Genomic DNA, 24,886 nt, shown 5'->3' with positions numbered 1-24,886 from the left:
GTGGTCGCGCCGGCTGATGGTTTATTATTACTCTACTGTATTTATAGGTATTGTCAGAAAAGGGATACTTGTACTTTTTAGTTTTATAAAATATAGTTTAGAGCTGCATACTACAGCCTTATGTGAAGGAGTATGTAGGATTCCCTCAGCATTTAGAGCTACATACTATAGCTCTATGTGAAGGAGTATGTAGGATTCCCTCAGCATTTAGAGCTACATACTATAGCTCTATGTGAAGGAGTATGTAGGATTCCCTCAGCATTTAGAGCTACATACTATAGCTCTGTGTGAAGGAGTATGTAGGATTCCCTCAGTATTTAGAGCTACATACTGTAGCTCTATGTGAAGGAGTATGTAGGATTCCCTCGGCACCCCCATCACCACCAGACACCAGACAGAACTAAACATTACCGGCAGAAGGAGTGAGACGGCCGTAGTTCATGATGTAAAGAGTGACTGAAGAGAAACATGAGTGATTTGACAACCATTGCTGGACGCGGTTTAGTGACAGTGGTCGGCCTACCATCACCTTTGTCTCTGAGTCACTTAACTTACTGTATCCAACTGAAAACTAGTCCAAACTAGTCCCCAGGGAAGCTCCAGCAATCTTTTCTTTGACTGACAAGATACTAGGTGGTATTACCTGATCATACCATAATTTAAAAACATTTTTAGGCCCTGTTCAGGCTCCTTTTTGTCCCCTTTTATTTCCTTTTTGTGCATCATGTCCCAGCCAGCCCAGTACCCATCAGCTAGACCACACCTAAACTGTCATACTGTAGGATTTGATCTATGTGACTTGTGTTCAGAGCCTCCACAATATTAGTTATGTACCGTATAGAGGTAGATAGATATATATAGATATAGCTAGAGATATAAATTAATGTAGGTAGATACAGATATAAATATATATATATATAAATATATATATATATATATATATATATATATATATATATATATATATATATATATGCTGAAAGGTACGACTAAGAAAGACAACTGAGCAGAAACAAATGCGAATAATACAACTTGAAGCAGTGTGGCAACAGATGCCTGACTACTCTCAGTGTCTTTGTGGACTAAGGGACGGGTGTATGTAGCCCCTCACTCTCTGTCAAAAGCAAAAGTTTGCCGATAATCCTCTGCCAGTATTGTGTTGTCCAGTGCGCTCTTCCTCCAGCATCAGAGTGTCCTTCTTTCTCATAGACTTTACACTCCATTTTGTTCACAGTCAGAATGGAAGTGACAGCAAAGTGATGGCAGTACAACAGACAGTCAAACAGAAGCTGGTCATAGTAGATTGTGGTATGGCGTAGTGTGCGTTTGATGGTTGTGGACAGCCTTCACTTGTGCCAGCTGACCCCATGTACTTGACGGTGGTGTGGCCCGTATTCTTACTGCCACACGAGGCATCATCGCACCTCTTCTTTAGTGATGTATTCTGCACTTTATACCCCAACATTTTCTTGTGTAGTATTTAGGCTGCTGTTAGTTCAAAACATGTAAAGACAGGAAATCAATCAACGCCCCTGGTAATGTCTTCATAGCAGAAAAATCTCTATCCACCTTTTGGACTAGAACTGTGATGCGCAGAACTCTCGCACTGCCACCTTAGCGTTCTACCAACCATACCACCAGGCGTCTACATGAACAGTGTACAAGAGGATACTGAGCTGTAATGTCCAAAATACAGTCGCTAAGAAACGGTTGCAATGGAATCCTTTAAGTTGCATAATACATCTTTACATCCTGACATTCTCCTGTAAGGCATTTAAGTCACTTTAGTATTGACATAATTTCCATCAAACATAAACAAAGAAGATGTTGAGATATAAGGTGTAAAACCAAATCGCTAAAGAAATGGTGTAAGCAACTCCTGGAAGCCACATGAATACAACTCCATGACTCAGGCAGCCTCTTGGTGCTGCTCAGTACGGGCGTCATGAGCAACAGCAGCCGGCATGAACAGCCACAGGATGAAGCATACAAACTGAGTGGCAGCCAGAAGTAAAAGACTCGCCGTGTAGGAGCCCGTAGCATCAGTCACCGCACCTGCCATGAGGGAGACATGAGTTACACACAGACTGACTGGTACCAAGTTACACAGTGTCAGCCAAGACAGACAGTTTAGAGGGTGGCCCATATGTAACGCTCCCCGTTCCAGCTCGTCAGATGACTTCTTGTGTTCCATGGATGGCTCAGTCAGAGTTATCAGTGTCTGCCCTGCGTCATTTATTCATTTTCTGCTCCCACTGCCACTGTGGTAGGTCTCCATATTATAATTGCAAATCATAATAGATAGATAGATAAATACAGTAGATAGATAGAAGCAGGGAGTGAGATGATGAGAGGTGTTGTGTCTGCGAGAATCGAGCAGTGCTAAACATTCTTACACACTCTGACGCGAGGAATGCTTGAGACAGCGTCTAGTGGCCATATACACACATACACACTCACACACAGGCTATCCACGAGGAACACACGTGACACACCCCTGCTACACCAGAATTTAGGAAAGAGAGCTGAGACGGAGATTAGCCACAGAACAGGCATGAGAGAAGTAGACAGGCCTCAGAGGAGATAGGTGACGGGAGAAGGGCTTGGCAATTTGAGAGAGAGACAGATAGCGAGACAGGGAGGTAGCTACCCGGGACTTATACTCGTCCGTGTGAGAGACTTGTTAATATTTCCAAGACAAATGTCATACATGACATTTGGTAGCAGCGGACGTATACGAACCTCGTCTACGAATCAACATTAAATTCCTACAAAATATCAAGATTGAAATCAAGAATATCTCTCTCAACCAACAACACAACCAGCTCCTGACGCTTCTCTCCATCCAGCCCCCTCCGTCTCCCAGATCATCATGCTGATGCAGAGGTCAAGAGATCACACGACGCCTTGCAAGTAGTTTAACAAAATATTGATACAATATTGCAATTTCTACGACGAATCAGCGAACTACAACCATCTACAATCAACTACAATTAACGACTCTGCGTCATCTGTATAATCTTCTACACGCACCTACAAGAAGCGGCAGTCTTCATCCTACAACGAGTAAATCACAAGAAAAAAGGACCAAGAATACATCAAGAAAGAAAGAAAACAAACAAACAAACAAACGAAGAGTGAGAGACGACTCACAACTCATAACCACCAGACCTCACCCTCCTCTCTCTGCTACATCCACCCAACCCCCAACGCTTACGCAGGAGTGCAGAGGTCAATACACGCAGCAAAACACTAAGTCCATATTTACAACTCGTCTTACTCACCCGTCTTCACGCAAGTTACTCATCGCTACTCATTCACTCACCACAGCTACCAGTGTGGGAAGCCGACGTCACCCTGTGCTGAGACGACAACACGTTAATCAACCCGCGAAGGACAACGCTATCACCACGTGCAACACCACTCACACCATTTCCACCACGGTAAAAATTAGTGAGTTACATAGTTACTTCATTCATACAATACACAGTGATAGACAGTAAGCTTCTGCACAAACATATAAAACGTGCTGTATAGTTACTGCTTAAATGCACATACTTCAGTTATCAGCATAACTCAAACATTAAATAATCACCAACAATAAATATAACATTTATTTACTACAAACGAGTGTTACCATTTATACCTACATAAAATACGTGTTACATACATACAGCTATACATTATTACATCTACAAGTAATAAAGAAAATATACCATCTTAGTTACTCAGTGAGCGATTAAAAGAACTGTATTTAACATTTATTAATTAAAGCTACCTAGTGGAAACATATAAATTAAGTTACAAGATAAACTAGGAAAAAAAAAAAATGGCCAACACAAATTCCGTTAGCAAGAGTGAACATCTTCAACACAATCGTGAAGACAATGATTTCCACACAGTGCTGACACACATATTACCCACGATAGGTACAGGTGAACAAGTCAGTGTGTATAGTTAATACTGTATATAGTGTATATATTTTTTATATAAAAAAACAAAATATGGGACTATATAATATCATTTTCGGTAATCTCTGTGCAATATAAACTAAACTTTAAAAAAGTATCCCAAGGAAATTAGTCAGCAATTATGCAACCATGAACAACATGGAAAAAAAGCGTACACAAGCGAAGAAAAACAAACTATAGAAAATCAATACATACAAAAAAAAAAAAAAAAGAAAAGAAAGAAAGAAAAAGTAAGAAAGAAAAAAGAGAAATAGAGTAAGATCACATAACAAACAAATGAAAATAAGTGTAAGTGTTACTACATATGCCAAAATACCACATAAACTACAAACAAAAAAGCAAATTGTTGTCTCCACATACAAGTGGCACGACACATCATCACTATCATCGATCGCAGCATATGTTAGGACTGCAGTTATTACAATTATGTAACTCCATATTATAATCATGTAACAGTTGCATTAACAAGATGTAACTTTTATGTAACTTTAACTACAATTATGTAACTACAAACAATATGTACCATTTATGTAACAGTTACATTAACAAGATGTAACTTTTATGTAACTTTAAGTACAATTATGTAACTACAAACAATATGTACCATTATGTAACAGTTGCATTAACAAGATGTAACTTTATGTAACTTTAACTACAATTATAAGGCCAAGACACTTATGTAATAGTTGCATTAACAAAATGTAACTACAATTATAAGGCCAACACAATTATGCATTAACACAAGATAAGTCATACAATTATAGCACAATTCTGTATTACCAGTATCATCATACAAGTTAGGTGAAGTATTAGACATTACTAAAGTGATAACTCAATATGTAATGTATAACCTAGCAATATTACCATTGCACAATTATATGCGTACGTCTGTTGTACATGCACGTCATACAAAGTGTTATACAACAACCATTGCATTTATTCAAATATGTATACAACTTATTTAAAATGTAATATTACTAAATAATCACTATTTACTATGAATAATATATGTATACAATATTCATACAATTATGTTACTTTTACAATATTATGTATTTCACTTAATTAGCTTATAAGTTCATTATAATGTGTATATAGTATGTATTTATATATTAGAACTATTAAATGTCGATGGTACGCCATTTTTGCGCGGCCGAGCAATGTGGTAGGTCTCCATATTATAATTGCAAATCATAATAGATAGATAGATAAATAGATAGATAGAAGCAGGGAGTCAGATGATGAGAGGTGTTGTGTCTGCGAGAATCGAGCAGTGCTAAACATGCTTACACACTCTGACGCGAGGAGTGCTTGAGACAGCGTCTAGTGGCCATATACACACATACACACATGCTCACACACAGGCTACGGGAACTTTCCATCCACGAGGAACACACGTGCTACACCAGAATTTAGGAAAGAGAGCTCAGACGGAGGTTAGCCTTAGAACAGAGAGGTCGAGACAGAGATTAGCCACAGAACAGGCAAGAGAGAAGTAGACAGGCCTCAGAGGAGACAGGTGACGGGAGAAGGGCTTGGCAATTTGAGAGAGAGAGAGAGAGAGAGAGGGAGCGAGATTCTATATTCCGCTCTGTGTGAGAGACTTCTCTATATTCCCAAGACAAATGTCACTACATGACACCACTTCCACGTCCACACCAGCAGACTGAGCCGTACCTACAACACAATACATCATCAGGCGAGTTTCTAGTGGAGTGCTACTAACAGATCACCATGTATGTATAAACTGACGAAAAATTTTAAATCTATGATTTCATCACAGTGGTTTCTTTAGCACCTTCTCCTCTGTTGTTTATTGTGGATTGTATGCCTGAACATTCTCTTGTACTTTGCATATACGTTAATATCAATATGATGCACTTCTAAGCACCTCCTCCCTGACAGTTTATTCTTCTTACAGATGTATGACCACACACACACACACACACACACACACACACACAAACACACGTGTGTGTATATATATATATATATATATATATATATATATCCCATTGGATCCCAGGGGTACTGGGTGAGGCACTGCACTGGGAGGGCACTAAGCGTACCGCCCTCTGCCTATCGGCTCATAGTCGGGAAGCTCATAGGTCCCTACCCGGGGGTTCCCTACTTTATGAAGACTTGAAAAATCCCAGTTCTGTCCAATACTCTGGACACTGGGCTCCAATGGAATATATATATATATATATATATATATATATATATATATATATATATATATTTTATTTATATATATATATATATATATATATATATATATATATATGTATATACAGGTATATATGTGTGTGTGTGTGTGTGTGTGTGTGTGTTTCACCATTAATCACTTTGTACACGGTGACGCATTAGGCGTCATTAGGGTCTTTCCTTGTAAATATGCAGTGACGCCTTTAGCGTCATAAAAACATAAAATATTTGCCAAAAAAAGTTTTTGGTTGATATGCATCATTTTTGGAGGTGTCATAGCTTGCCTGGCTCTCGTCAAAAGTAATAAGTTGGCAACTGTGGGTCCCGATACCCACGAGAGAGCAGACAGGTTTTTAAGTACCAAATGAGCTGTGAATGGGGAAGGTTGTGTGCAGTTTTGTCCCTTTAAATCTCCTCTATTACCCCCATCCCGCCCGTGTAACATAATTCACTATACCATTAGTGCTTATGTATAGTTTTTGGGCACTATTGTGATTAGATTTGGTGTTTGCAATAGGAAATTAGGTGTTTGTGAAGCGTTCCTGGTCGTTATCAGCTGTTGGTGCAGCAAAGATTGTGCTACTGTTTCTAATCAACTACACTGCCTCTACCCTGCACCAACTGTGAGTATTCAACTATAAAAATAGTGACAGTGAATTATGTGACTATAGTGTGCATATCTAGTGTAAACGGAATTGGTGAAATATTTACAGGAACTTAAAGGGAAGCGAGAAACCGCCCTACAGTCATGACACGACATGGGTACACCGTAATTTTTTGCATTTTTCTTTAAAACTATGAGGCATAGGAGAACCATTCTGATATCAAATGAAAGCCCATGAAATTCTGCATAAGTTGATAAAATAAAAACAACACTGCTAAGAAAAGTTTTTCACTAGAGCTCCCTGAATAAAAACTATAGTCTGTCGGAAATAAGTTTTACTTTTTAGCTTATTACTCGAGAATCATACCTCTTATGAAAATGCCATCAAACCCATTCGAAAGCTAATAAAATCCTCTTTCAAATGAAGGTATAACATGTGCAGATAGGTTAGTAAACATTCGAAGTATGATGTTGGGAATTGAGATGAATGTTCCCGAATGTTTATTCATACCACCCTGACATATGTATAGTGTGTTTTTGTGTGTGTGTGTGTGTGTGTGTGTTTTGCTTATCATTTAAAACAAACATTGATGAATAGGAATATGTAGGTTTTGTGGCAAAATAAATATGTTTGGGTGGTGAAAATAAGCTGAGAATACACTTTTTTTTTGCAGTGCGTCGTGGGCAGCGGGGGGAGGGGAGAAAGCCGATGTGTTGTGGAACGCGAAACTGAAACTTACCATGCGCGAAGGGGTTCATTATTATTTTTGGGGTTCTTTCATTTATGCTGCTTGTACTGTCCAGGTGGGTTGCATCAATAGCATACAAGAAGATACTGAGGTGTAGTGTATAGGACACACTGCTACAGGTGGTGTTACACAGTGCCCAGACCCACTCCCAGTAACACCCTAAAATGCTTTGAATTGTCACACAGGTAATGATGTCAAGGACTCACCAAAGAGGGAGCCATGCAGAAGGAACCAGATGCTAGTGAAGGTGCCTGCCACACTAAAGTAGTCGATGTAGAGGCGTTGCCCTAAGTAGTGGATGGCGATGAGAATGGCTAGTGTGTCGCAGATGCCAACGGACATACCCCACAAGGTAAGGGCCAGGTTTATCAGGGTTAAATCCCACACCACACTGAAGGCTGGAATGATGGCACACCTAAATCAGAGACTGAAAACACTATATCTTGGGGAATCAAGGAATCAGACTCGTGTATATAGCCACAATTGGTGCTTTTTCTAATGCAGGAGGATGTAGGTTGGTTGAGCATACCGAATGTTAGATTAGGGTTTGGTTTGGTTGTTAGATTGAGGGTTAGGTTAGTTATAATGGAATGAAAGAAAATACACATAATCATCAAGACATGGGGAAACTTAATGTGTAGACCTGGTCCCATTCTGATATAGAATTTGCTTTCAAAACCAGTCCAGAAAAAGCTGTTGAAGTTCAGCACATTTCTCATGACACCCTTTATGATGACTGACATACCATCTTCAGTAACAAGAGTCCAGCAACCATTCTTGATTTCTCTCCATTAGTTCTTGAATCCAAAGCAAGACACTAGTGACACTGATCTGGGGCCAAATAAAAGCTACAGTTTCGCCTGTGGCAAATTTAACAGAGTGCTTTTCAAATTTCATAGAGAGAAAATCATTTAAGGTGGCATGCCTTTTGTTCCCAGTGGTTTCTAATGGTGAGAGGGAGGGAGGGGAGTGGAATATAAGACAGTGATGCATCAGTCTTATGGTCTCAATCGTGTACTGTGGTTTCTCGTAACAGGTGCTCTGCTTATACATTATATGGCATTTGAGGAAGGTGAATATACATAATGCCAGAAGTACAAAGGTTACACTGTATAACCCATGTATAAATTGTATGCATGCCGGATGTACTGTATGTATTTCAAAAATTGTCAACCCTTTGCACTAGAGGCTAACATTAATCATCTCCAAAATATATAACTGTCACACTGCCTGCACTGCCTTATCAACGTTTTCATGTTTGTGGTTGTGCATATGTGTGTGTGTGTGTGTGTGTGTGTTCGTAAATGGGCGTTTGTTTGTGTATGTATGTATGTGTGCTTGTATGTATTTACCTATGTGTGCATACATGATCAGACGCAACGTCAGTGATACAAAATATGAGCAATGATAATGGTACCCGATTTTGTTACTGTTAATGTTCACAGTGGTTACAGTGGGCTAGAAAATTCCACAACCGGCTGCGAGAGGGCACCAAAGCACAGGCAGACGGACAAGTATCTCCCCAAAGCTATGATGAATACTTGAGGGAAAAATGAAACCATCTGAGACACTCGCTCGTAAAGATGGGGTTTTCGTTATATTTCACCAGTTGTTAGTTTTCTTCAGATGGAACTTGGAAGATAATTCTTTCTGACCATACACAGGCAGAAGTATATCACCACTTTCGAACGCCTCTGTACCATCACCTACTTTTAAGTTTGCCTTACAAGTACCAAGTAAAGTTTTTCGTTCTGTGCGGTTATATAAGTACAGGCCGTTCTCATAAGTAGTGTTTTTTTTTTACTCTTTCTTTCTGTTAAATTCTTCCTGCTCCTTCTGGCACCTTGCCAAAAACCTTTCTAACAACTTTACCTCTTCATCCTTCCCTCCTCTTTTCTACTCTGATGGCTCTGTAGCTATTTCTTCTACTGATAAAGCAGATCTCTTCACTCAAACTTTCTCCTCCAATTCTACCTTAGATGATTCCGGTGCTGTTCCTCCATCACTTCCCCCCTCTGACTTCCTTATGGCTGACATTAAAATGTCTTCAGCTGATGTATTTTCTGCCATCACATGCCTCAGTACTAACAAGGCATATGGGCCTGATGGAGTCCCTCCTGTTGTTCTCAAGAACTGTGCTTCTGTTCTTACACCCTGCCTAGGTAAACTCTTTCGCCTTTGTCTGTCCTTCTTGCTGGAAGTTTACTCTCATTCAGCTAGTCCCAAAGAAGGGTGACCATTCCCAACCCTGTAACTATCGTCCAATTGCTTTAACATCCTGTATCTCAAAGGTTTTCGAGTCAATTCTTAATAGAAAAATTTTAAAGCATCTTTCCTATCACAACCTACTTTCTGATCGTCAATATGGGTTCTGTCAGGGACGCTCCACTGGCGATCTTCTCACCTACCTTTCGGACTCCTGGTCATCCTCCTTTCGGGACTTTGGTGAGCGCTTTGCCATTGCACTTGACATCTCAAAGGCTTTCGATCGAGTCTGGCATAAATCTTTAATTTCCAAACTGCCCTCTTACGGTTTTTATCCTTCTGTCTGTTCCTTCATCTCTAGCTTCCATTCTGGTCGTTCTATAGCTGCTGTTGTAGACGGCCATCGTTCTTCTCTTAGATCTATCAACAGTGGTGTTCCTCAGGGCTCTGTCCTATCACCAACTCACTTCCTTTTATTCATCAATGACCTTCTAAGCTGTACATCTAACCCTATCCACTCATACGCTGATGACTCCACCCTTCACCTTTCCATTCGGTTCCCACAACGTCCATCTCAGCAATTACTTCAGCAAACGAGATGAGGTTATGGCACACCTAATGTCTGACTTGGCTCATATCTCTGACTGGGGTAAAAATAATCTGTTTGTTTTTAATACATCAAAGACTCAGTTTTTACACCTATCAACCCGACAAAATCTTCTACAGGTATACCCACTAATGTTTAATAATATTCAGCTTAATCCTGCATCATCCTTGAACATGCTTGGGGTTTCATTTACTCGGGACTTTTCTTTGAAAGATCATATTACATCTCTTGTAAAATCTGCTTCCAAGAGATTAGATGTGCTAAGCCGACTCTGTTCCTTCTTTACCCCTGCACAATTGTTGACTCTATACAGGGGTTTTATCCGCCCCTGTGTGGAGCACACCTCTCGTGTGGGAAGGCTCCACACATACAGCTCTTCTTAATAGGGTGGAGTCAAAGGCTTTTCGTCTCATTAACTCTCCTCCTCTTACTTACTCCCTTCAACCTCTGTCTCTTCGCCGCACTGTTGCATCTTTATCTCTTTTCTATCGCTACTTCAATGGTCACTGTTCCTCTGAACTTTCTGCTTGGATCCCTCTACCTCTATGACGGGCGTGTAGCACCCGTCTAGCAGCAAACTCTCATCCCTTTTCTGTCCAGCTTTCTAATGCAAGAGTTAACCGTTACTCCCAGTCCTTCATTTATGCAACAGGTCAGCTCTGGAACTGTCTCCCTCTGTCTGTATTTCTTTCTTCCTATGATCTCCAGTCTTTGAAATGCAGTGTGTCCAGGCATCTTGAAATGATCGGATCTTGAATTTGGCTCTTGTATTTTGTTTTTCTCTTGGAAGGAACAATAATTGTGGGCTCGCGGCCTTTGGTTCCTTCTTGCTCCCATAAAATAAATAATAATAATAATGTTGACAATTAAAATCCATTCCTACTCACGAAAAGAGACGAGACCCCCTGGGATCTCATTTTATCCATTAGACTTACTGTATGTTCCCACTTTGTCCCATATACTCAGGGTTGTATTGTCCATAGACTTATTCCTACCATGGACCTATTCTTACCATGGACTTTTTTTCCCACTATCCACCCACCCACCTACTCTACTGCACTCACCTAACCACCCACCCATGCTGCCCACTCACTCACCCCCAACCCACGCTGCCCCCTCTTGTCCCGTTACACCCACCCCCTCAACCTTGCCCACTCACCTATCCACCCAGCCCTGCTCGCCCACCTACCCACACAACCCTGCCCACCTACCTACCTGCTCAACCCTACCACCCTACTTACCCACCCAACCCTGCCCATCCACTTCACTCTCCCACCCACCCCATCCATCCGTCCACCCACCCAACCCAAGTGCCCACCACCCTTCCACCCAGCCACCAAGATTCACCATGTTGGTTTTATAGAGTGACTAGTGCTTGCCTGAAAAAGTTTGTGGGGCTAACTTATTTTTTTATTTTTTTTGATGGAAGAAGGGACCGAAGGCCAGGAACCCGCAAAATGTTCCCTCCAAGAAAAAACAAAAGCAGGATAACAGAGTAATAACCTTTCCAACACAAAAGCTTCGAAATAGCATTATCATTGTTTCCATATCATTATTGAACCCACAATGGTCAGTTCTGACCAAAAAGTAGAATAATTAATTTTACATATTTCTGCATGTTGCGATTTCCAACCAGTGTGTCGTGCACAATTGCCAATTTTATTCCGACACTCCCTGGACTTACTCTGACTCAATGCAAAAAGAATTAGGTCGATACCTTTTACCGTTCTCATGAAAGAAACGAACAGACACACAGACACTATAGTGTGTCGTGATTTCTGACCATTTCAAGCCATCTCATCGAGCGCGATCGCCAAAAAACTTTGATTGTATTTTTCTGACACTCCCCTGACTTACATGATCTAATGCAATAAGTATCAGGTCGATATATATTAACATTAAACGAACAAATGCACAGACATACACACACATACACAGCGTGACTTTATTATATAGATTTTTAAGTTGCAGTATTGATGTGGTTGAAAAAGGAAGTTAAAATCTTTTCAGTAATTAGCCGTCATGCTCCACCATGCTGACTTGATACTTATGGCCATCAGGGTTGCCGCTGTAGCAACTTCAAACCACACTGTTAATTTTCCCATTAAAAAGAAAAAAGTTAGACACATCTGAAGCCCTTTAAATAGCTCACCTTCTGACAAATAGACAGAGAGACACCCACACACCCCTTAAAAATATATATAAGATGCTGTGATATTACAGAACATATAAGTTACACGTAACCTGGACTGTGCATACTGTAGTTTTCATACCTAGAATGGAGAGGCCCAGGCCAGCGATGCCGGCCATGTGGCAGACTCGTTTGTTGAACCAGGAACAGTCTGTGAGGGAGGCCACCACCATACGACTCACCACGCTGATTGTGTAGACCAGTGTTATGCTCCACGCTGCTTCAGCCTGTGTATAGCCTCGCAGTTTCATTACGATTGGTATTATTGGAATAATCTGACTACAACCACTAGACGACAGCGCAGAAATGACAGCCAGAACCAAAACTTGCTTAGATTTGAGTGCTTTGAAATTCTCCTTTAAAGTGTGAGTTGCTTTCTTCAGTGTTTCTGTCAGTGTCCTGGTGGAGGTATTTCGGCATCTCAGCCTTGTCACAGCCTGAGATGACCCAGCACTGTGCCACTCCACAGGGTGAAACACCATCGCAGCCACACAAATGTTTAGTGAGATGGCTCCCACGATGATAGTGGCACCCTTTTGGCCAAAATGGTCCTGAAGGAAGGTGATGAGGTGTGGACACACTATTCCTCCCATGCCAAACCCGCAGTGCAACACAGCAAAAGCTCTGCCACGCAGTCGCTTGAAGTAGAGTGGTAAGATGAGACAACATGAAGCATAAGAAACTCCACCTCCAAGTCCTGAAACAAAGCAGTGACCTCAGTTTTCATGAATATACATAAAGAGAACAGTTGAAAAGATATTATATCTTATGGAGCACAGTTATACTAATCCAGAAAGTCATTGTTTTGAGTAATGATATACTTACCAATACAGATAGAAAATGCAAATAGGAGAGTATAAGCGGACGAGGCAAAGGCTGATAAGACCATTCCCAGACCGCACAGCACTCCTCCTGTGAAGGTTATCTTGCGGTATCCCATCAGGTCAGTGAACAAAGGCACAAGTGTAGGTGAAAGGTACCATGAGACTGAGGAAAGATTGTAGATCCAAGTGGTGAGCAGTGAGGACGTGCCCAGGTTGAGCAGAAAATCCGAGAACAGAATTCCGAAGCATGCGTCGAGGGCACCAGTGATGCTCTGTTTGGTAAAGAGGTATTTATATAGAAAATATAATGAAGAGTGTGACTGAACAAGGAGATTCTGAAACTGAAAGGGAAGATAGGGCTGAGTGAGATCAGAAATGGATAGTGGTCTTTTTGTTGGCACTATGCATATTGCTAGGTAATATATAAATTGAGTACGTGAAAGGGTACAGCAGGGAAGAAAGGTTGTTGGTACACTGAAAGCAGTGATGAGAAATAGGGAGGTGAGTATGGAAGTTAAGAAGTCACTGCATGATGGTATTGTGATCCCCACCCTGACATATGGAAGCGAGGCGTGGACATTGCAAGAGGGGAACAAGTCAAGAGTGAGAGCAGTGGAAATGAGTTACTTGAGAGGAGCATGTGGAGTGACGTGGAGGGACAGGTTGGCGAATGAAGAAGTGAAGGAACGTTGTGGGGTAGATGTGGATGTGGTTGAAAAGATTAGGAGAAATACACTGAGGTGGTTTGGACATGTGGAGAGAATGGAGAATGAAAGACTGACTAAGAGGGTGTATGTAGGTGAGGTGGAGGGAGGGAGAGGGAGGGGTAGACCGAGGATGAGGTGGAGGGATGGAGTTGAGAGGTATATGAGGGAGGGGGGGTGAGTTGGGGGGAGGGGAGTCAAATGGTGGGTGACAGAGTGACTTGGAGGCGTTTTGTCTGCGGCCACCCTTTGCGGGATTAGGACGTCGGGCTATAGATAGATAGATAGATAGTTTATTATGGAAATTTTACCCTGAGGTTTAAGCTTTAGGTGAGAATGCTTTGAGTGATGGAGAGTCTTAAGCTGAACTGTCTGAATGTCACTTTCTGATAAGGAGAGTCTCTTGTGCTGCTGCTGACAGTGTTTATGTGCGAGAAAGTAAAGTCATAAGAAAAAGTATCGTTACCCCAGGAATGCTCGATGCTAAACGAACGTTAGCTGGGCTATGTGGGCGGGTCCTTGCTGTTCGCCCCTCCCCTGTCTAGTGTTGCCATATCACAATCCCATTAAAGAGCTGGAATAATGAGCAAGAATGAGCCATATGGCAAGGAAATATATAGGACATGTTTGCGTTACCCTGAGCGCCCCGCCGGGGATCGATAATGAAACTCGGCAGGTTTATTATTTTCCTTCTATTCAACACTTATTATCTATAGTATACAACAAATAAATTATTTTGGAGGGTAATAAATCTATAGGCATCGACTGTTTCTTTTTTTTTTTTAATTATAGTATAGTAGGGGTGCACGAGTTCATTTGTTTGCTTTAGATGGGTTGCTAAAATGCTTCGCATGGATGCTTCAGACGTCTAGGGACTGTTTTGGACGCAGGGGGTGGGTATACAAAATATTAAAGCAATGAAACTGAACACGTATTATTATTTTCCTTCCACTGAACATTTATTATATGTAGAAAGCAATACATATCATTATTACACCGAAATTTACTAATTTGGCCTGTATCGGCTGAAGTACTATCATACGTCTGGCATGGGTGCACATACTCATTGCCCGTCTGCATGTGTGTTGCCGACTTCAGACCATTCGGTTATATTTTTATTTAATGAATTCGGTGCCGGATAATAAAGCGTATTGTCTCTATGCACAGAGGCCAAACGATCTAATTAGTTTTTATTACCTCTAGCACATATTCTAATATCAGTCTCACGTAACCGACATTGACGGGTTTGAGGTACAAACGTTCCTGTCCTGTCATTCCACAACACTTCGTCGTTGTGTCATAGTGCATAGCTCTGAAGGGTAACTATAGTTAATATTATGACTGTACACCTGATACTAGTTTCGAGTCTGTGGGCTGGTAATAAGCAAATCCGTTCATGACACCACTGTAAGTCACTTTGGTGTGATGAGAACATAGGTTCATATCCATGGCACTTCTTTCCAGCAATGTGCTGATATGTTGTGAATATTATAAGACTTGTCATGTGTGTTAAGATGTTGGTAAAAGTTGTTATCCTGTCCCTGTTGCACCTTTGATACTACTACCTCCATTTTAAGCTCCATTTGCCTGTGCTTGTGATGTAGCTGGCCCCTGTTAAAGACATCCTCAGGTCTATCAGTATATTCTAACCATGACTGATATGTTAACTTGATGTCTTCAGGCAATTCATTCGAAAAATATTTGAACCTACCCCTGGGGGTAGGGGGGCTTTCGAGAATACTCCCTCAGTATCCCTGCTTGTTGAATGAAGCGACTAAAAGGGTTGGTAGAGGGTTAGAGCCCCTCCCCAGAAAACAGCTACCGTAAGTAAAAAGACGAACAAGAAACCTCGGACAAGGACGGACCAAAATATGATGACCAAGGACAGGACAAAGGACGTGGTACGGATTGCGGCGTGGAATGCAAGGGGTGCAAATGATGAGGTGAAAGAGAGATTGTCCAGGTGCTTGAGAGTGCTAAAGTGGATGTATGTGATTTAACTGAAACTAAATGGAGAGGAGAAAGTGTGAGAGAATGGGAGTATGGATGGGGTATATGTGCAGGAGTAGGTGAGAATGAGAGGGCAAAAGAAGGAGTGTGTATTGTTGTGAGTAAAAGATGGAAGAAGAACATAAGAGACTATGGATCAGTTGGGTCAAGGATTGTGTAGGTAAGATTGAAAGTTGGAATACAAATGTGGGCAATTGTGTGCGTGTATGTGTCAGTGCAAGATCGTGCAAGCAGAGTGAGAGAAGAGTTCTGGACAAATGTGGAAGTGTGCATGGAAAAGTTTGAAAGGAATGAGAGAGTATTTTTGAATGGTGATATGAATGGTAAAGTAGGGAATGTGAAGGTGGATGGAATAGTTGGTGAGTGGGGTGTGCCTGCTGAGATAGATGAGAATGGCAGTGGTTAGTGGACATTTGTGCCGAGAGAGGGTTGGTGATAGCCAATACCCTCTTCAGGCATAAAATGATCCACAAGTATACATGGCGAGTGATGAGAAGGGTGGATGGTGAACTGAATGAAAGGAAGGCAATGATTGATTATGTGTGTGTGGATGAAAGGATACAAAGATGTGTAATGGATGCAAGAGCTTATAGAGGCTGGGGGAGTGGACTTTCTGACCACTACTTGGTGGTGGCCAGAATCAAAATCCAAGTAAGATGGAGAAATAGAAAAAGGGAAGGACAGGAGGAAGGAGTAGTTGCAAGAAAAGTGGAAAGGTTACAAGAGGATGAGCAAAAGGCAGAATATAAGAGAGAAGTAGAGGAAAGATTGGGTAAATATGATTTGGAGCAGATGGGGGACGTGGATCTCAGAAGAATTATATGCAGCATGTGATGTGTGTGGGGTGAAGAGAAGATGGAAGGGGGTGCAAGGAACAGCATGGTGGAATGAAGAGGTGAGACAGGCTGTGGCATAAAAGAAGAAAGCATACAATGAATGGATGAGAGATAGGGGCATAGAAGAAGTTGAGAGGTGGAAAAGAGAGTTATATGTAGAAAGGAAGAGAGAGTTGAAAAGATTAGTAAGAGAGAATAAGAAAAGAGTGGATGAGGAACTTGGAAGGAATTTGATTGTAAAGTGGAAGAACTGTAAGAAAATGTTCTGGAAAGAGGTGAAGAGAGTAAGACAGGGTGGCAGTGAAGTTGGCAGGGGAATGAAAGATAAAAATGGTAGATTACTAGTGCAGCAGGGAGAAAAAGTGAGCAGATGGAAAAAACACTATAAGGAATTGTTGAACATAGAGAATGGAAGTAATGCGAGTATAAGTGGCTGGGAGAAGGAGGGAGGTGAGAAGACAGGAAGAAATCAGTAGGATAGAAGTTGTGGAAGCAATGAAGAAAGTCAAATTGGGGAAAGCCCCAGGAATTGATGGAGTGTGTGGTGAAATGCTGAAGCATGGGGGAGAGATGGTAGTAGAATGGATGTGGAAGATGTGCAGATTGGTCTGGGAGGAAGGTAGAGTCCCGGAGGATTGTAAGTCAGGTATAATTATTCCCTTGTACAAAGGAAAAGGGGAACAAGAAGTGTGTGGTAATCATAGGGGCATTTGTCGTCTTAGTGTAACAGGAGAAGTTTATGGTAGGATACATATTGACAGAGTTAGGGAAATAACAGAGTAATTAGTTGGAGAACAACAGGGAGACTTTAGGAAGGGAAGAGGTTGTGTAGATCAGATATTCATTCTTAGATCTTTAGTGGAAAAGTTTCTAGAGAAGTGAAAGAAGTTGTATATGGCCTTCATGGATTTGGAGAAAGCATATGACAGGGTGGATAGACAAGGATTGTGGAAAGTATTAAGAATATATGGAGTAGTTGGGAAGTTGTTGAATGCTGTGAAGTGTATGTATGATGGTGCTAAGGCTGCAGTACGTGTGCATGGTGAACTGAGTGAATTTTTCTCTTCGAAGGTTGGGTTGAAACAGGGATGTGTCATGTCTCCATAGTTGTACATGGATGGGGTATAAAAGAGGTACAGGGTAGGGTAGTGGATGTTGGAGTGGCCTTAGTGAGAGAGGGTAGTGTTTGGAAAGTCCCTGTACTGTTGTTTGCAGATGATACTGTGTTGTTGAGTGAAGACGAAGGGGAGCTGCAAGGTTTGGCAGATGAGTTTGGGAGAGTGTGTAAGAAACGGAATCTAAAGGTGAATGTAGGGAAGAGTAAAGTGATGGTCTTTGAGAGAGGTAAAGTCAGTGAATGTACAGTGAGGTTGGATGGTGAGGAAATGGAAAACGTGAGTACGTTTAAGTACTTGGGGAGTATGATGAGTAAGGATAGAAGTTTGGAGGGTGAAGTGCTTGAAAGCGTACAACAAGGAAGAAAGGTTGCTGGTTCCCTAAAAGCAGTGATAAGAAACAGGGAATTGAGCATGGAAGTGAAAAAGTTACTACATGACAGTATTGTGATACCATCTCTAACGTATGGAAGTGAAGCTTGGAAGTCAAGAGTGAGAGCAGTGGAAATGAGTTATTTAAGAGGAGCCTGTGGAGTCACACGGAGAGACAGGTTGACAAATGAGGATATAAAGGAGCGTTGTGGTGTGGATGTGGATGTGATAGGAAGCATTAGGAGAAACACACTGAGGTGGTTTGGCCATGTGGAGAGGATGGAGAGTGAGAGACTGATGAGGAGAGTGTGTGTGAGTGAGGTGGAGGAGGGGAGAGGGAGGGGGAGGCCGAGGATGAGATTGAGCGATGGAGTGGACAGGGGTGCAGATAACTGTGTATAAGACTTTTTTGGGGCAAACTTATTGTCAAACAGTTGTTGGAACTCTTATAATAAAAATATTTTAAAATAGATCGTTAATAATGAATCCATTCTGACAACCAATCGGCTGCCAAATTTCAAAAACTTATGGCTCGCCTCTCCGCAGAACAGATCGAATAAGTTATGGTCAGTGTTCCATTCTTCATCCTCGCCACATGATCAAACCATCTCAGAGTATTCTCTTAACGCATTCAGTAATACCCACTTTAACCCATAAGGTCCCGAGCTATTTCGCACCTCCGACACCCCCCAATCCCGAGATATTTTCGAATGTTTTTTTTTTTTTTTTGGCTAAAACCTCCTCTTTTGGTGAGAAACATCGAAATTTCATAGAGAAATCGCTCATCTGAGGTTTAAAATACTCGATCCAGGTAGCAGTACCTCCTTACCTGACTGGGTTTTCTAACAGGATGGCACCAAAGAAAGCGAGTTCTATGGGTGGGTAACTATTTCACACCACTCATAAATGGTATTTATTTATTTACTTGGTACGAATTTATATGTAGTACAAGAGTATATTGGTTTTCAAACAGTAATATAGGCATTATCAGCGTTGTTTCACTCACTAACTCATCACCATACCTGACCTTCTTTTGCCACATTACCTGATCATCGTTTCTGACTGTTTCTTCCTCTAATGCTATGTAAACTTTGTCCTCCACATTGTCATCGATTGGGGAATCACTCTGGTCCTGAATGTCTTTATTGGCCAGGTCACTGGTAACAGGTGAATTGCCGAGATAGTGGCGTGTGGGGGGGGGGGAGGTTATGCGGTGTAAGGCATTGTCCCTGCTTGGCATCTTGTAGAGGAATGGAGGAAGGTGTCCCGTGTATACGTACGAAAAATCGCGCAAAAATTGAAAATTGTGCAAATTATGAACCTTGCAATTGCGCGACATACCAGTACGTCGATGGGACTGGCAAATGCAAAATGTTGCAACGTACCCATACATCAACGGGACGCCTCGGGTTAACATCAAGGCACTTATTCATTTGTCTGTCTCTCCATGTAACTCCACATATGCCTCTCAAATAACTCATTTGTCATGCAGATATTTATCCTGCTGTTTCAAACCAACGATAGCTAGGAATTGACTGCATTGGGTAATACGTTATTTATTAATGAAGATACGTTTTTCAGCTTATAATTATGTCAGCATTAGTCTGGATGTAGAAAAAGGAGGTATAGATGGTTAAATTGATTGATAGGCAGCTAGATACAGTAGATAAAAGTATATATTTAAATATATATAAGTCTCTCTCTCTCTCTCTCTCTCTCTCTCTCTGTTTATATATATATATATATATATATATATATATATATATATATATATATAAAGAAAGAGGGAGAGAAAGAGACAGTGTCGGGGGAATGAAGGAAGCAGATTACGCAAGTCAGGTAAAGAAAGGTTTGGTGGGTGGCAACAGGATTTTCTGTACATGTACTGTGTGTGTGTGTGTGTGTGTGTGTGTGTGTGTGTGTGTGTGTGTACATGCATGCAAATATGCAAATAAATAATTTGGTTACGTGTGATTCATAGATATGCCTATATCCTCAAAGAATGGAAAAGATGAAAATGTCCCGAGCGCTTTCGCTCCTGAAGATGTGATTACACGAAAGGTCTCGTTACCTGACCTCACTGAAACCTAACCACGTCAAATGTAACTAATTCTAACTTCACCATACTGAAACCTAACGTAACCAAAGTAGATGCAACCAAATCTAAGCTAACCATACTAAAAGCTAATGTAATCACGCCAGATGTAACAATCTCAACTACCCAATCTAAAACCTAACGTAACCTCGCCAAATGTAATCAAATCTAAGCTAAGCATACTAAAACCTAACGTAATCACGCCAAATGTAGTCAAATCTACGTTAAACAAACGTAACGAAATCTCATTTAACCAGTTCCCACAAAACAAGTAATCTAGCTTGCCTGTCAACTTGATCAGGTCAAATCAGCCATAACGTAACACCTGACCTGTCCTAACCTGTCCTAACCCAGTCTAATCCAGCCTAGCAAAACACAGGCCAAAGGGATGCAGGTAAAGCCACTAACCATGACGGTGAAGGTGCCCAGCATGACCAAGTAGCCCCAGCCTCCGTCAGGTGCATCAGCCTCGTCATTAAGGCTTGGCTGCGTCTCTGGCCCACTGTCTTCTCCATCAGGTTTTCTTGTAAGTAGTTTGCTTGTTTCCCTCACACACCGGACACCTGTCTCACTGTTCTGTTGTGTAAACTTCTTGTCGTGTTGTAAACTAGCTTGGCGTAAAGAACCTGTGGACTCTTTCTTCACTTCTTCCTCACTGAAGTAATTGTTGTTATTGTTGAAACAGTCCACTTGATCAGTTGCATCTTTATCACCGTGTCTGCCCTGACAGGCACTGTTGTTCCTTCCTTGTTGTGATGGATATATTGCACTGCTGACCGAAGATTCTTCACTTACATAGCCTACATTCCTATATCCTGTTCCCACAACAGGCATCTGATACACTTCTGTCGACCCGTAATTTGTCCACTTCATCGTTAGAGGGTGCCTAGTGGGTACAACTTTGTCTTTCCTCTGTACTGCTGTGGAGTGAGGTCCTCTTACACGGGGTTGGCAAGAGACAATGCGGCCACACCGCGCCACACAGCCCTCGAATACTGCATCAATGCTTCATAAGTAGGCCGAGCATTAAAATCTTTCCTTGCTCTCCTTATTGACCATAGAAGTACACTGCAGCTTATGAAGAGGATTCTTTTGTCCCCCTATGCCTGTGTAAGCCTGTGAACCCTTCAGTGTATCAGTAGAGTGAAAAATCCAGACTTTGAATATGAATGATGCTGTAATTTGAAAGTATGGCATAAACTTTGATGATGGGCAGCATTTACGTATTTAAATATAATGTAATACAAGTCATGCTTCAACCAGAGTCACAAAAATGATATAAAATAATCTTTTTTCCACAGACGCTTCAATATAGTCATTCAGTGCCAGAGTTTTCCACCTTTTTTTAAACACGTAAACTGCAGTGTGTATCAGGCACCTGGCATACATTATACTTTGCAGGTACAAAAACCATACGTAGGGTACATATATACATACATACATACAGCTTTATAAGACAGTTTCCCATATGTCCTTCACACACTTTTATTTTCTTTCTTTCTTTCCTTTTTAGTTAATGGCTGTTTTCCAGCCTGCATAGTCCCAGTCTCCAAATCCTGACTTCCCCTCTCAGCCCCTCATCCCATACCCTCCTTTACTGGGATAAAAATAAATAAGTAAAAATACGATGCACTCCCTCTCATACCCATGAGTTCTTTTTGCAGGAAGATTAAGGAAGGAAGTGTGCAGAATCCAAGTCTCCAGTTAATCCTACAAAAAGAATCCAATCTTAGTTACGAGAGCACAAATGATCGTCCTTATAACACAGAGGAGAACATGCAGAACATTCCCATCTTTCTAGTTCCTCCTCCAAAGAACAAATCCCAAGTTACGGCTGCAAATCCATCTTAAATATGTTTGGAAATCCCCGCCAGTTTGTTCTGTTGCCTTATGTATAGTGAAGAAGGGAAAGAAGTTGTAGGCTGCCTTCATGGGTTTGAGGAAATTGTATAAGTGAGGATAGATAGGGAATGTGGAAAGGGTAATAGATAGAATGTGGAATGAGTAATAGATAGAATGTGGAAAGAGTAATAATGAATGTGGAAGGAGTAATAGATAGAATGTGGAAAGAGTAATAGGGAATGTGGAAGGAGTAATAGACAGAATGTGGAAGGAGTAATAGTGAATGTGGAAGGAGTAATAGGGAATGTGGAAGGAGTAATAGATAGTGAATGTGGAAGGAGTAATAGTGAATGTGGAAGGAGTAATAGTGAATGTGGAAGGAGTAGTAGATAGTGAATGTGGAAGGAGTAATAGATAAAATGTGGAAGGAGTAATGGACAGAGAATGTGGAAGGAGTAATAGATGGTGAATGTCGATGAAGTAATAGATAGTGAATGTGGAAGGGGTAACATAGAGTAACAGGAAAGAAAGGGAGAAGTAGGGAGAGAGGAGGGTAGACAGAACGATAAATATGAAGGGAGACGTAAGCAGCACTACATCAGGTGAGTGGATGATGCTCGCCACCACCTACAACCACAAAATAGGTTGAGAGATTTATAAATAGTAGTACAAGTCTCCATTGCACAGTTTTGAAAGATGCCAGACGAAGAGGGATGTGAAAATAATGGACGTGTTAAATTTGTGGCAGATATTTTTGTTAGTTTAGCCAGCACGAAAATGTTAAATTGAGAGGCACGAAATGAGGTATGTGGGACAGTGCAGGGTGTTACGTCATTGCTCTCTCTCTCTCTCTCTCTCTCTCTCTCTCTCTCTCTCTCTCTCTCTCTGTCTCTCTCTCTCTCTCTCTGTCTCTCTCTCTCTCTCTCTCTCTCTCTCTCTCCGGTGATCTTTGTTGTTAGCGGCGTAGTTCATTTAGGTGCTTTGACATTTTATTTGAGAGAGAAAAACAAATCAGTTGGGCGCCACATTCAACTTTATTTGGACGCTGAGTTTAAACAGAGTAATGGACGCCGATTTTTTTTACGCAAGGAAGATGAACCAAAGGCCAGGAGCCTGCAAACTGTTCCTTCCAAGAAAAAAACAAATACAAACACCAGAGAGCCAAATTCAAGATCCGTTCCTTTCGAGATGCCAGGACACACTGCGTTGGAAAGACTGGAGATCATAGGAAGTAGGAAATACAGACAGAGGGAGACAGTTCTAATGTTGACCTGTTGCATAAAGGAAGGACTGGGAGTAACGGTTAACTCTTGCATTAGAGAGTTGGACAGAAAAGGGATGAGAGTTTGTTGCTAGACGGGTGCTACGCACGCGTCGTAGAGGTGGAGGGATGCATGCAGACAGTTCAGAGGAACAGTGACCATTGAAGTAGCGATAGAAAAGAGATAAAGATGCAACAATGCAGCGAAGAGACAGAGGTTGAAGGGAGCCAGTAAGAGGAGGAGAGTTAATGAGACGAAAAGCCTTAGACTCCACCCTATTGAGAAGAGCTGTATGTGCGGAGCCTCCCTACACATGAGAGTTGTACTCTACACAGGGGTGAATAAAAGCCGTGTATAAAGGGAACAACTGTGCAGGAATAAAGAAGGTACGGAGTCGGCTTAGGACACCTAATTTCGTGGAAGCAGATTTTATAAGAGATTTAATATGATCTTTCCAAGATAAGCCCTGAGAGAATGAAACCTCAAGTATGTTTAAGGATGATGCAGGATTTAGCTGGGTATTATTAAACATTAGTGGGTACTCCTGTGGAAGATTTTGTTGGGTTGATAGGTGTAAGGAGTTATTCTTTGATGCATTAAAAATGACAAGATTATTTTTACCCCAGTCAGAGATACGAGCGAGGTCAGACATTAGGTGTGCCATAGCCTCATCCCTTGTTTGTTGAAGTAACTGCTGGGATGGACGTTTTGGTAACCGAATGGAAAGGTGAAGGGTGGAATCATCAGCATATGAGTGGATAGGGTTACATTTACTGCTTAGAAGGTTATTCATGAATAAAAGGAAGAGAGTTGGTGACAGGACAGAGCCCTGAGGAACACCACTGTTGACAGATCTAGGAGAAAAACGATGGCCGTCTACAATAGCAGCTACAGAACGACCAAAAGGGAAGCTATAGATGTAGGCACAGATACAAGGATAGAGACCGTAAGAGGGCAGTTTGGAAGTTTTATGCCTGACTTGATCGAAAGCCTTTGAGATGTCAAGTGCAATGGCAAAGCTTTTCCCAAAGTCCCGAAAGGAGGATGACCAAGAGTCTGAAATGTACAATAGGTGAGAAGATTGCCAGTGGAGAGTCCTTGATGGAACAGATACTGACGATCAGAAAGATTGTGATAGAAAAGATTCTTTAGAATTTTTGCGTCTCAAAAACTTTTGAGACACAGGATGTTAAGCACTTGGACGATAGTTAGAGGGTTGGGAATGGTCACCCTACTTTGGGACTGGCTGAATGAGAGCAAACTTCCAGCAAGAAGGATGGTGGTCGCGCCG

General features: G+C 41.4%; 1 protein-coding gene across 1 annotated transcript; it reads right to left on the bottom strand.

Annotated features, from left to right (window-relative positions):
* Window positions 1-1,909: 1,909 nt before the first annotated feature.
* Window positions 1,910-21,364, bottom strand: LOC145415332 (monocarboxylate transporter 12-like). The gene is made up of 5 exons (XM_080284609.1): window positions 20,900-21,364; window positions 13,433-13,631; window positions 12,618-13,232; window positions 7,739-7,930; window positions 1,910-2,055 (listed from the first exon to the last, which is right to left on the bottom strand). The coding sequence occupies exons 1-5, from the start codon at window positions 21,362-21,364 to the stop codon at window positions 1,910-1,912; spliced, it is 1,617 nt and encodes a 538-aa protein (XP_080140735.1).
* Window positions 21,365-24,886: the final 3,522 nt, after the last annotated feature.

Source organism: Coenobita brevimanus, chromosome 102, assembly GCF_032717465.1.
Source record: "Coenobita brevimanus isolate Jiangsu-jjx chromosome 102, ASM3271746v2, whole genome shotgun sequence".
NCBI lineage: Eukaryota > Metazoa > Arthropoda > Malacostraca > Decapoda > Coenobitidae > Coenobita > Coenobita brevimanus.
This window is presented reverse-complemented; position numbering and strand designations above follow the sequence as displayed.

Coding starts and splice junctions, on each gene's coding strand:
- LOC145415332 (XM_080284609.1), bottom strand. CDS start 21,364: ATGAAGTGGACAAATTACGGGTCGACAGAAGTGTATCAGATGCCTGTT. Junction 13,632..20,899: donor TGGGCACCTTCACCGTCATG/GTTAGTGGCTTT, acceptor TTTACCAAACAG/AGCATCACTGGTGCCCTCGA. Junction 7,931..12,617: donor CCTGGGCCTCTCCATTCTAG/GTATGAAAACTA, acceptor CCATCATTCCAG/CCTTCAGTGTGGTGTGGGAT.